This window comes from Myotis daubentonii, chromosome 1 (assembly GCF_963259705.1).
Source record: "Myotis daubentonii chromosome 1, mMyoDau2.1, whole genome shotgun sequence".
Taxonomy (NCBI): Eukaryota; Metazoa; Chordata; class Mammalia; order Chiroptera; family Vespertilionidae; genus Myotis; species Myotis daubentonii.
The window spans coordinates 164,156,153-164,168,670 of NC_081840.1; the positions used below are offsets into that span (position 1 = coordinate 164,156,153).

At 38.7% G+C, this 12,518-nt stretch overlaps 1 protein-coding gene across 3 annotated transcripts in view; it reads left to right on the top strand.

The window, feature by feature from the left end:
- EMCN (endomucin) overlaps nucleotides 1-12,518 on the top strand; it is a 100,672-nt gene that overhangs the window by 34,242 nt on the left and 53,912 nt on the right. For all 3 annotated transcript variants that reach the window (XM_059664564.1, XM_059664546.1, XM_059664556.1), the window contains exons 2-3: nucleotides 1,865-1,987; nucleotides 10,864-10,941. In XM_059664564.1, coding sequence (XP_059520547.1) covers nucleotides 1,865-1,987; nucleotides 10,864-10,941 — 201 coding nt within the window. The remainder of the gene's footprint in view (nucleotides 1-1,864; nucleotides 1,988-10,863; nucleotides 10,942-12,518) is intronic.

The window sequence follows — 12,518 nt, forward strand, 5'->3', positions numbered from 1 at the left end:
TGCTATGTCCCTTCTCCCTGATGAATATTGTGGGAAGGAGAGGGGTGACACCAAAGGTGTGAAGTATATCTCCAGAGGTGAAAAAAGCTTTTGACTTGATTTCCATAAGCCTGTGAAAAAGCAGTTCTGTCATTTTGGTAAGTGCTGAACACAACTAGTATATGCTGAATACATCAAGCAATTTCTGTGTACTTGGCTGTCAACAAAGTTGGTGCTAAGCGCTAACATTTCCAAGCGCTCAAAAATATAGAGCAGCAATTTCCAACAGATGTGCCACAAGAATTTTTAACACATGCAACACCTGACTAGTAAGTCAGGGGCACTGACCTCTTGTCCCTTAGATTGTCAAATGAAAAAACAGACAACAGCCAACACAATAACACCGAGGTGAATGAATCAAAATCACGCCTACTATTTTTGTCAAATTGGCAAAAAATTCTATACTTTTTGATGAGCCGCAAAATTTTAGTAATTATTTATCTGTGCTATGAGATGAAAAAGGTTGAAAAATCACTGCTATAAAGTGAAATAGGAAATACACCCATGTCATGGCATCTGAAATATTACTTTTCACTGACATGAAAAATTATTGGTATTTTCCAGATTCAAAAGAGGAAAAATTTTTAAGTTAAGTTTATTTTTATTCATTATAACTGAAGAAGTTAGCACATTATATTTTAATGTAATAAAAGTTATAATTGATGAGTTTATGTATACATTTTAAAGGATTAAAACAATTATTTTAGTACAGCGAAAAATAACGTTTGAACTTTACTGTTTTTGAAATGTAAAAGGCATAATTATAATACGTAGGCTACATATCTTATTTTTTAATTAAAAAACTTTTAAAATTATGGTTGCCATTCAATATTTAAAAGAGGAAAATTTGGGATGAAATTTAAATTTGAAAACTTATACTAGTGACATACATTTACTGAAATGACATAGCAGTGGGATTTGAATATAAGTCTTTGTTATTCAAAATCCACCTTCTTAACTAAATGCTATACTATATACTCCACTGACTATACAAACACCATAAAAATAATGCCTTCTATGGACATGAATACTTTTTCCAAGTATGTAGACATTTGTTTGTTGCTTTTTGATCTTCAACCCAACAGTCAGTGTACAGAGGCAAGAATAGCAATATAGAGGATCAAAAAGCTTATACAAATGCTAATAAATTATAATAATATTATGTGAAACAAATATTTTATAAATCATGCAGAATTAACTCCTACATCAATTTGAAAAATTATTAATATTTTAATGGGACGTCTAAGAATTATTATTAAAATATTGAGTTTTTATTGCCAAAGAATGAATTATTAACAGTAAATATGTAATATAGATCACAATTGCCTTCATTTCTGTGCCCTTGGTTGTTATAATTTAGAGAAGTAAAACATTTGAAAATGCAGATTTATAGTAACTCAATGGCCAAAAATGTACGCATGTTGCAAAATTGAAAGTATTAGTAAAATATCCACTACCCAGAGAGTGTCTAATTATTTCATCTGACATTAGTTTAATTGATTTGAAATATTGTTAAATTTTAAATGTACACATATATTCCTCACTAGTTTTATCAGATACTATTTTGTTTCAGACACACAGACTGCTCATGCCAGCCATCTTTAAAATTCACACCATTGGTGAGAAGCAGATGGGATTGTGAATGAATACTGCTCAGGGCTGACTTAATAACAATTAGAAACTTAATTTCAAATTCATACCCTACTGGCTGTGTTAGCAACGTATACGTAGAGTTCATTTTATTTAAATATAATAGTCTGTTGATTGGCAAAATAAATGTAAATTTTAATGCAACCACTTTGACACAATTTACTTTTTTTTTCAGATACAACCATTCCTCAATTAAAATCATCAACAATTTCTGCAGCAAAAACATCTGTACTGACACCAGTCACAACAACATCACTAAATCTTGTTACACAATCAACAGTTGGAACATCTCCCAAAGGTAAGATAAATACTTATAGTGAAATATATTCTAACTTTAACAAATAAAATTAGTAGCACCTTTGTAATTTAATCACAGGGAAATAATTTAAGACCTTGTACCTGTTGATATGAAGTTCTGTGCTAGTTTACTATTTATAAACTCATGTTATTTTGGACTGAATACAGAACCCTGCAATCTCGGTGGGATTCTTTGATAATGTCCCCTTAGATCACTTCCTGTTTGAGACTTATCCTATTGTGAAAGTTAAATACACAAAGTTTATTTTTAAAAAAGAATGAAATTATCACTTCCTAAATCATAAAAATATCTTTCTAAATATTGCAGTTCTCCACTTAAACAGCAGAGTTGACTATACTAATAACAAGCTGATTTTGTTAGTTATATTGGGCTGATAAAAGCTTTAATTTGCAGGTGTCAGTAGCAATGTCAACAATATTGTGTTTTATGCTCTAAGTATAAAGGGGATTACCTTACCATCAATGAAAAGTAAAAGGAGATATTATGATCATTGAATTTAAAACTCAAGAGGTTATCAGTCCAATGAATACTGCATTTTCTATCCTGCAACACACATAAAATGAGGCAGATCATTCAGGTCCAATAATCAATGGAGAGAGAAAAAAAATTATTTGTTGACTACCTGTGGGCAGAAAACCTGGTAGAATGCTAAATTCACAGAGATACCTGAAAATCATACATCCAGATGAATGGATGACTAAAATTCCCTCAGCTACCTTTCTTATCCCTCTATTCTTCATTCACCTTTCAGTCTAATGCCAAGCTTAAACACAAGCTTAAACACATGAGGACCAATGAGGGGTAGTTCACTGGGCCTGAATGGTTCGGGGATTTTCAGAGTAAAATGGTATTATAAATACACTCCACTAGAGGCCCAATGCACGAAATTCATGCAAGAGTTGGCCTTCAGGCGGCTGCCTGGATCCCTCCCTCGCAGCCATGGTGGCTGCAGTCCGGGCTTAGTCCGGAAGGATATCCAGTTTAATTAGCATATTACACTTTTATTACTATAGATTATCTCTGAAATGTTTAATTTTAAGGTGAAACCTTAAACTCCTAGAACTTCTCTACCAAACCAGGAGAAAGTATTATACAATGAGGGTATCTCTCTCTCTCTCTCTCTCTCTCTCTCTCTCTCTCTCTCTCTCATCTCTATCTCTATCTCTTTCAGTTTTTCTAACTGACACCTTGGTATAAATAATTTCTGACTTGACATGCAGACCCAAAAGGTTGACCTTTCTCAGTTTTTGTGTTAACTACTTGGAGCTTATGTTTTTTCAATAGGAAGAGTCCTAACCCTGCCTACAATGATCTATGATGAATAACATTGTCCAAATAATAGCACAAATCCTAACCACTATGTAAATGACCATGAAAAGGCAGAGGTGGAGGTGAGTTCAGTGAAGGAATTCAGACTGAACTGTCATTTGTGATACCAGGAATGCATCTCATGTTTTTGATTGGAACAGAAACTCTTTATCTACTCATGTAAAGCATAACTGAGAGACATGTTTAGTGACTTTACAGTTGGGAGCTCCTGTAAAGGGACAGTGAAGCCCCCTTCTCTGAAGCAAATGCATAGAACACTGAGATTGATGTACACACACACACACACACACACACACACACGCTCCTCCTCATTCCTTTCCATGGCACATTTACTGCTTCATAGTACCCAGCTAACAAACGTTAAATTCTAGTCTGTTCTTCAAAAGTTCTCCAGAAGGGCCTTACATTATTGAAATTCTATTGTAAAAATTGTAATAAGCTAGAGAAGCTTTTGTTTTTGTTGTTTTTATTATGAAAATGTTCAGATGAACTCAGAAGTAGAGTACTGTTAATAATATCCATATGCCCATCTCCCAGGCAATAATTATCAAGATTTTACCAAATTTCTTCATTTTTTTCTCCTTCCTTCCTTCTTCCTTCCCTCCTTTTTCCCCTCCCTCTCTCCCTTCCTTCTTCTTTCTTTTTCTTTCTCTTCTCTCCTTTTTTGTTGTATTTTGTTGTAAAGTATTTGGAAGGCAATCCAGACTTTATGTCATTTTACCTCTACAAACTAAATGTGCATCTCAAAAAATATGGACAATTACCCTGACCAGGTGGCTCAGTTGGTTGGAGCTTAATCTGTCATGGATTCAATGCCTGGTCAGGGCACATATGGGAAGCAACCAACAAATGTTTCTCTCTCACATTGATATTTTTCTCCCTTCCTCTCTCTAAAATCAATAAAAACATATTCTCAAGTGAGGATGTGTGTTTGCGTGTGTGTGTGTGTGTGTACAATTTATTTTAAAGCTACAATGTCATTATAAAATCCCTCAAATTAAGAATTTCTTAGAATCATATAATATTTGTTTGGAGGGGTTTTAAGGGTTTTAGTAACCATTACTATAGCAGTGAAGAGGGATTAGGGGAAGGAAAGAGTCTATTCTGGGATCTCTCAGGAAGGCAGCTGAGAGAGTGACGGTGGAAGCGGATGAAGAAGGAAAGGCAGGCCCTGATGGGCATGATCTACTCTGATGCAGTATGAGAAACGGAAAGTCTGGCTTGGTGGTCGGGATGTTTGGGGCCATCAGGCAGCTGGGGGGGGGTATGATGCCTAAAGGAAAATGAGTGGAGAAGGAAGACAGAGAAAGGAAAGGAGACAGAAACATCTACTTTTATTTATTTTTATTTTTTTTAGAGAGAGAGAGAGGAAAAGAGGGAGAGAGGAATGGTGAGAGAGAGAAACAGACATGCATGCATTCATTGGTTGATTCTTGTATGTGTCCTGATCAGGGATGGAACCCACAACCTCATGTATTGGGACAAGGCTCTAACCAAGGGAGCTACCCAGACGGACTTAGACGTTTTCTTAACTTCAGACCTGTGAGGGGTTTTACATATTAGGGAGTTTTATACAGTGTCTCATCCTCCAAAATAACTATCTTTAGATTATACAGTAATATCACAAAAGGTATATCTATAGTGAAGTGATTCCATATTCCCCTCTTCCTCATGGCCAACACGGTAATTTTAGCCATAATAAAAGTGTTTAACAAAAAAAACAAGCAAAAAGCATGCCATTGAGGAGTTTCTTTATTTCCATTGTAAGGCTTCCCAATAAGATTTTTTGTTTAGAGATCAAAGACACTTGATTTAATAGTGCTCAGGTGTATTCTAAAGCGTGTACATTTTATTTCTCCAGAAAATGGCAGAAATGTTATCAGAAAAATGGAAAATGTGCAACAACTAGGGCATTCTTACAGCTATGGCAGAGGTGAGGGATGGAGCTTGGCCTGGAGCAGAGCTTGCTCTCAGAGATCTGCCCCATTAAAGAGCGAGGACTTGCTCTCTTCCTAGATGTATATCAAGTGCACCACCCTTTTGTTCAAAGGCCGATGGCCAGAGTTAAAAATCAACATTTGGCAGACACTGAAAACCATTATTATAAAATGGACTTCTAGGATACAAAAATAAACCTGAAATTTCATTCTTAAATTGTAATTATTTTCCAGCTTGATTTTTGAAACATTTAATAGTCAATTTTTTAATTAGCTGAGTTATAATGAAGAAATAGAAATTTCTCAGCCCTGATACTGAATATTTTTTATGCTAAGTGGACGTTCAATTTCAACTGAGGTCAGTAGAGGAGCCAGATACTTTGGCCATCTCTTCCATATGGAGTACCAGCTGTGGTGATGCTTAAGATGTACTCCCTTTCTAGAAATGGACTAACATGCATCTATAAAGAACAGACTTTTAGAAGGCATTTTTGTATTTTTTTTTGTATTATGAATGGAAAGAAAATGGGTTTGGGTACCTCTTTTTCCATATTTTTTTCTTTTATCCATCGTCTTTATATTCCTTAAGTTTGAACTGAATATGAATCACCTGAGATAGCTTTATACATGATCTCTTATGTTTTCCTTCTTACAGAATTCCTAAGTGGTAAAGTTGACATTTTGCTTTTAGTTTATTTTCACAAAATATGAAATGTTTACAAGTTGACATTTTCTGGAAACCCTTGTGTCCTGTGAATGGAATTAAATACAGTTCTAAAAGGTTATTTTGGAAAATGTTATAAATGATAGTTTACTAAATAATTTTACAAAGAATAGAAGTGTTCTCTGATTTAATCTTTTATAAACATCTGTTGACTCAAAATTATATTATATCCCTAAAGATATATAGCTATAATACCCTCTTAATGTTCACATTAAATTCAGTCTATTTCTTTTATTGACCATTTTAAAGTACTTAATCATTGTTTTGCACATAAAATTAACAGAAATAACAATTCTCATTAGTACTTACATTTTTAAAATTTATCTTAATTGTTGGAAGTATTAAAGATGTCCCCTTTTCTCCCTCATTGACCCCTTCCATCCCATCCTCAACCCACTCCCACTATTGTCTGTGCCCTTGGGTTATGAATATATGCATATAAGTTTTTGGTTAATCTCTTTCCTCCCACCCACCTCCCTTAATTTTGCAATCATAAAGATGCACTTACACTTCAGAATGTTAACATGTTTAGCACATAGAACTGTACTATAAGTTATATGTAGAATTCTTATCTACATTTGAAAGGGCATTATTATACATTAACAAAAAATCTAAAATAAATTATATAATGTGTATGTTATAGATATTTTATACTGATAAAATATGATGATCATCAGCATGATCAAAAGATCACTGTTCAGAAATGTACATCCATTTGGCTCTTCAGTTTTCCAAAGACCAAGACTGAAAATGAACCCAAATATAAGATTTGAGTTAAATACTTTGGCCAATGTTCAACTTCATTACATCTCTTTTCTCTCTAACAAACATGAATTCAAGATGTGTATTTAAAAAAATGGGTCAAGGGCTTCAGAAACTCAAAGATTATATAAATTTGACATTTTCTCTATTTATATCATCAGTAGGGCCCAGTGCATGAATTTGTGCACCTTGAAAGGAACTGTGGGCTGCAAGGCTGTGGTGGGCACAGGGGTGGGTCTTAGCCCATCCTCCAGGCCCCCGCCCAGCCCCTTCCACCGCAGTCCTCGGTTCCCTCTCTGCTGGCAGCCCTTCTCACACCTGCTAATGGCACAGAGTGATTGGGGCAGGTACCAGCAACACGTGCAAGCAACGGCTGCTGCCCCAATCACCCCTCAGGAGCAGGGGTAAGTGGAGAAGCCCTGAGGGATTATCAGAGCTGGCAGGCACTGGTCACACCTTCTGACAGAACCAAGTGACCAGGGCCAGTGCTGGGCACAGGCAGTGGGTGCAAGCAGTGACTCCAACGCTAGCAGCAGGTGTGAGCGCCAGGCAGAACTACAGTGAGCAGGAGCAAAGAATTTTCAGTAATCACCAGAGACTTGCCCTTGTGACAGCAACTGGTGCCCCTGCTCCACCATCCTACCACAGCCAACTCCCTCCATGTTCCATGCATGCCCCCTGGTGGTCAGTGCACATAATAGCAACCGGTTTTTCAGTTGTTCAGTTGTTCCACCATTCGGTCTATTTTCATATTAGAGTTTTATATATATATAGACTAGAGGACCGGTGCATGAAATTGTGCACGGGTGGGGTCTGGCCACCTGGCTCTGATGGGTGCCCATTGGGCTGGGCCGGTCGGGGGGGAGGGGCCGCAGGCAGTTGGCCAGCTGGCTCGTGCCCCAATCAGGGTGTTGGGGGTCGGTTGGGGCCCAGGCTGGCTGGGGACGGGGTACGATCAGGACCCGGATCAGGCTGGTTGGCTGCCAGAGTGCACATCATAGCCATCGGTCATTCTGGTCGTTTCACCATTCTGGTTGCTGGGCTTTTATATATATACTAGAGGCCCAGTGCACAAAAATTTGTGCACTCGCGGGGGGAGAGGGGGTCCCTCAGCCTGGCCTGTGCCCTCTCGCAGTCTGGGACCCCTCAGGAGGTAACGACCTGCTGCCTTAGGCCTGCTTCCGGGTGGCAGAGGGCAGTTGGGATGCCGCCCCCTGTCATGCACAGAGCAGGGCGGATCGGGCAGTTGCAATGCCACCCTCAGTCATGCTCAGGGTAGGGCCAATTGGGGGTTGGGGTACCGCCCCCTGTCACACTCAAGGCAGGGTCGATTGGGAGGTTGCGGTGCCACCCTCTGTCATGCACAGAGCAGGGCCGATCAGGGGGTTGAGGAGCTCCCCCCTGTCACTCACAGAGCAGGGCTGATAGGGGAGTTGGGGCACCACCCCCTGTCACACACAGAGCAGGGCGGATCAGGGGGTTAGGGCGCCACACCCTGTCACACTCAAGGCAGGGCCGATGGGGAGGATATGGCTCTGCCCCGTCACACACAGAGCGGGGCCCGTGGGGGGGGGGGGGCGTTGGGACGCTGCACCCTGTCACACACAGAGCTGCAGGGCGATCAGGGGGTTGGGGAGCTCCCCTGTATCAGGCACAGAGCAGGGCTGATCAGGGGGTTGGGGCGCCTTCCCCTGTCACAAACAGAGCAGGGAGGATAGGGAGGTTGTGGCCCCAACCCCTGTCACACACAGAGCTGCAGGGTGACCAGGGGGTTTGGGTGCTGCCCCTGTCACACTGATCCCGGTGCTGGGAGGCCTCTCGGCTCTGCTGATCCTGGTGCTGGGAGGCATATTACCCTTTTACTATATAGGATATAGGCCTGGTGCATGGGTGGGGGCCGGCTGGTTTTCCCTGAAGGGTGTCCTGGATCAGGGTGTCCTGGATCAGGGTGGGGGTCCCGCTTGGGTGCCTGGCCAGCCTGGATGAGGGGATGATGGCTGTTTGCAGCTGGTCACACCCCCTTCAGGGTGGGGGTCCCCACTGGGGTGCCTGGCCAGTCTGGGTGAGGGGCTGAGGGCTGTTTTCAGGCTGGCGGGTGACTGAAGCTCCCAACTGCTCCTTTTTTTCTGTTTTTATTTATTCTGGGCCAGCTTTAGCTCTGAGGCTCAGCTGCTGAAAGCAGGTATCTGGTTTGTTTGGGTTCTATAATCGAAACACTGTTTCAACTCCAGCTCTGAGATCCCAGCTGACTGAAAGCAGGTTTCTGGGGTTTTGTTTAGCTTCTATATTTGTAACAATGTTTCAAACTGCAAGCTCAGAGGCCGGCAGCGGCAGGCGGGGAACGTTAGAGTCCTCCATAACTGAAGCAAGCAAGCCTCATGTTCGCTTCAAGCTGCCTGGCTGCCGGCCGCCATCTTGGCTGGCAGTTAATTTGCATATTGTCCTGATTAGCCAATGGGAAGGGTAGCGGAGGTATGGCTAATTACCATGTTTCTCTTTTATCAGATACGATATAGATTATATGTGTCCTGATAATTTCCTGTAAATATCTCTTGAATTTTCAAGCAATATACAAGCCATACACCAGTAAAACATAATGGCAAGGTGATTATAAAAATTCAATTCAGCCTGTTATTGGTACCAAGAATCTCAAGAGTAGGGATGAAGTGAAAAGAAAGGCATCATGTCTGCCTGGAGGGGACGCTTTATTTATATCATTACATCTCTTTACAATGTTAGCATCATGTGAGTGGGCAATATACCATCTCAAACCTAGCTTTTAGGAATAATGTTTTGTTCATTGGTGTCTTCTTTTAAAATATAACCACATATGGGTTTTAAAAAAAACCTTTTAGAAAGTCTTACATACCTCGGTGCATTCCACATTTTAATTCACAAATGCTGCCTATTACAGGCACTGCCCATTGCTGTAATAACCTAATTCTCTTAATTAGCAGTGAGGACAGAGGAGTGATCAGTAGACAAAAATCTCCACCATCTTAGAGCTGTTTGTCCTCAGTAGTTCTCCAAAGGTCTTATCTTCTTCTTGTGGTTTCTAAGTATCTTTAAAAAATTTTATTTTGTTTTATTTTATTTTTCCCATCACCATTTATCCCCTTATGCCCTCTTCCACCTCAACCCAAATTATATAGCACCCAAAATTATGTAGCTCCAGCCAGCTTACCCTTGAAAGCCTTCTCTGGAGTAGGGTTTTAAAGCATTAGATAAATTTTCAGAGGCACAGTTCCTCCTCCCAATATAGCATATATATATGAACCAAGTTTTATATATGTCACATAGTAAAAATGGGACCTGGTCCCTAATCACAAAGGGATGTTCTAATGTGTTTTACAAAAGAAGGAAATGCTGATTATTTTGGATATCTAACAGGTTAGTCATGCTCACTAAAAGCAGAGCTTGTCCCTTTGTTGGCCGCCTGTCCTGTATGAGTGCCACCTTATCTGCAACGACATTTACTACATGCAGGTTAAATGCCAGGGATTACTCTTGATACCACTCAGATTAAAAAGATGACCGAGAATCAGATGCTGCCCTTCAGAGTGTAAGAGTGGGCCTTGTACTGAGTGGGCACTCAGTGAATGTTTCATAAATGAACAAATTAATTAATTATAGGAGTCTGCAAGTTTCTTAGTTATGTTTATTTGGAAGTCTGAATGTCATAGGCAAATTAACAAAATAACATGTGATTCTGAGAAAAATAAAGACATGTTATTCCTAGATGCTATTGACCAGGTCATTGCATCTCCCTTGGGAAAAATAAAATCATTTCAAATCATTTGCTTTCACAATAATATTTTTGTACATTTAAAGATCCCCAAGTAGCAAACTGTAGTAAAAATTTGTTTTGTTGGTCTTTCACACACAAAAAAATGTGTGTGTGAACACACATATGTGTGTATGTGTGTGGGGTAGCTTGGACAAAAGGAGCTGGAAAATGAACAAATTAAAGATAGGCAAAGGCTTACCCAGTACCTTAGAGAGGGATTACAGTCCACCTCCAGATTTGACTTATTTTTATTTATTCCTTGGCAGGTGAGATGAAATTGTGATTAATAATAATGTCATCTATCTTATCAAACTAGGAACAACCAACAAGGAATCCTTACAAACACCTCTGCTGCCAACACTTCCTTCATTAATCACGACAGTTAAAGGTGAAGGTGAGTAATAATATTTTTATTTTCTCTATATAATTTGTATACCATCATATCATAAACCATACTGCATACACTTTTAAAGTATACAGTTCAATGGTTTTTTAGTATATTTATGAGTAATTTAGTATATTTATCACCACTACCTGATTACAGAATATTTTCATCACCCCAAGAAAAAACCTTGTATCTGTTACTAATCACTCTCTATTCCCACTTTCCCCTAGCCCCTGGCAACCACTAACCCACATTGTGTCTCTGAAGATTTGCCTATTCTAGAAATTCCATATAAGTATAATCATATGACCTATGACCTTTTGTGTCTGAATTCTTTCACTTAGGATAATGCTCTGAGGTTTATCTATGCTGTAGTATGTTTCTATAGCTCATTCTTTTCCATGACTGAATAATATTTCATTAGATGGATCACTATATTTGTTGACCTATTTATTAGTTGATGGAAATTTGAACTGTTTCTACATTTTGGCTATTATAAATAATGCTGCTAAGAACACACATGTACAAGTTTTTGTGTGAGCACATGTTTTCATTTCTCTTGGGTTATATACCTTGAAGGACTATGTCACATGGTAATTCTATGTTTAACTTTTTGAAGAACTGATTTCCAAAACACCTGCACTATATTACATTCCCACCAGAAATGTATGAGGATATGAATTTACCATTTTCTAACCAATACTCTATATTTTCATCATAGTCATTCCAGAGGGTGTTAAGTGATACCTCATTGTCGTTTTGATTTATGTTTTCCTAATGACTAATGACACTGAGCATCTTTTCATGTACCTGTTAGCCATTGTGTATCTTCTTAGGAGAAATGTCTATTTAAGTCCTTGCCCATTTTTTAATTGAGCTATGTGACTTTTTACTGTTTAGTTGTAAGAATGTTTTATATATTTTGAACGAGATCATTAGTGAGTAGATAATTTGCAAATACTTTCTCCCATTCCGCGGGTTGTCTTTGCGTTTTCTTGAGCTGTCCTTTGAAGGACTAAAATCTCTAATTTTGATGAAGTTAAATGTAGCTATATTTTCTTTTGTCATGTAGAGGAAGCAAAACCTTACCCATCATAGGTTTTTAGCTGGGACCTTTAACAGCAAGACATACAAACAAAAGAAAAATAGTTTATTAACACATGCAGTGCACATCATGTGAGAAACCTAAAACAGAGAGTATCACAAAACAGTGACTTAGAATTCAGCTTATATACCATCTTCAACAACAACAACAACAAAACAATGCATTTGTTAAAAAAAGAAGTGACAGGACAAAGGAAGAATTAAGCCTCCCAAGGGTAGCAAACTGAGGGAAGATTAATTGATAAATATATGAAAGGAAACTAATGGGCGAAGTTTTGTTTGCAAATTCCTCTTGCCTGATAAAAGTCTGTCTCTAGTAAAAAGGAATTTATATCCTGCCTTTAGGCAAAAAAGGGGAAGCTTTTTTTTTGCATTTGCTGCTTCTTAATTGCCTTCAGCTTTAAATTTTTATGTCAAAGAGACATATTTTGGGGTGACATTCTAGTTTTTTTAGTCACTGTGCAGTAGTACCAAATGTAAGA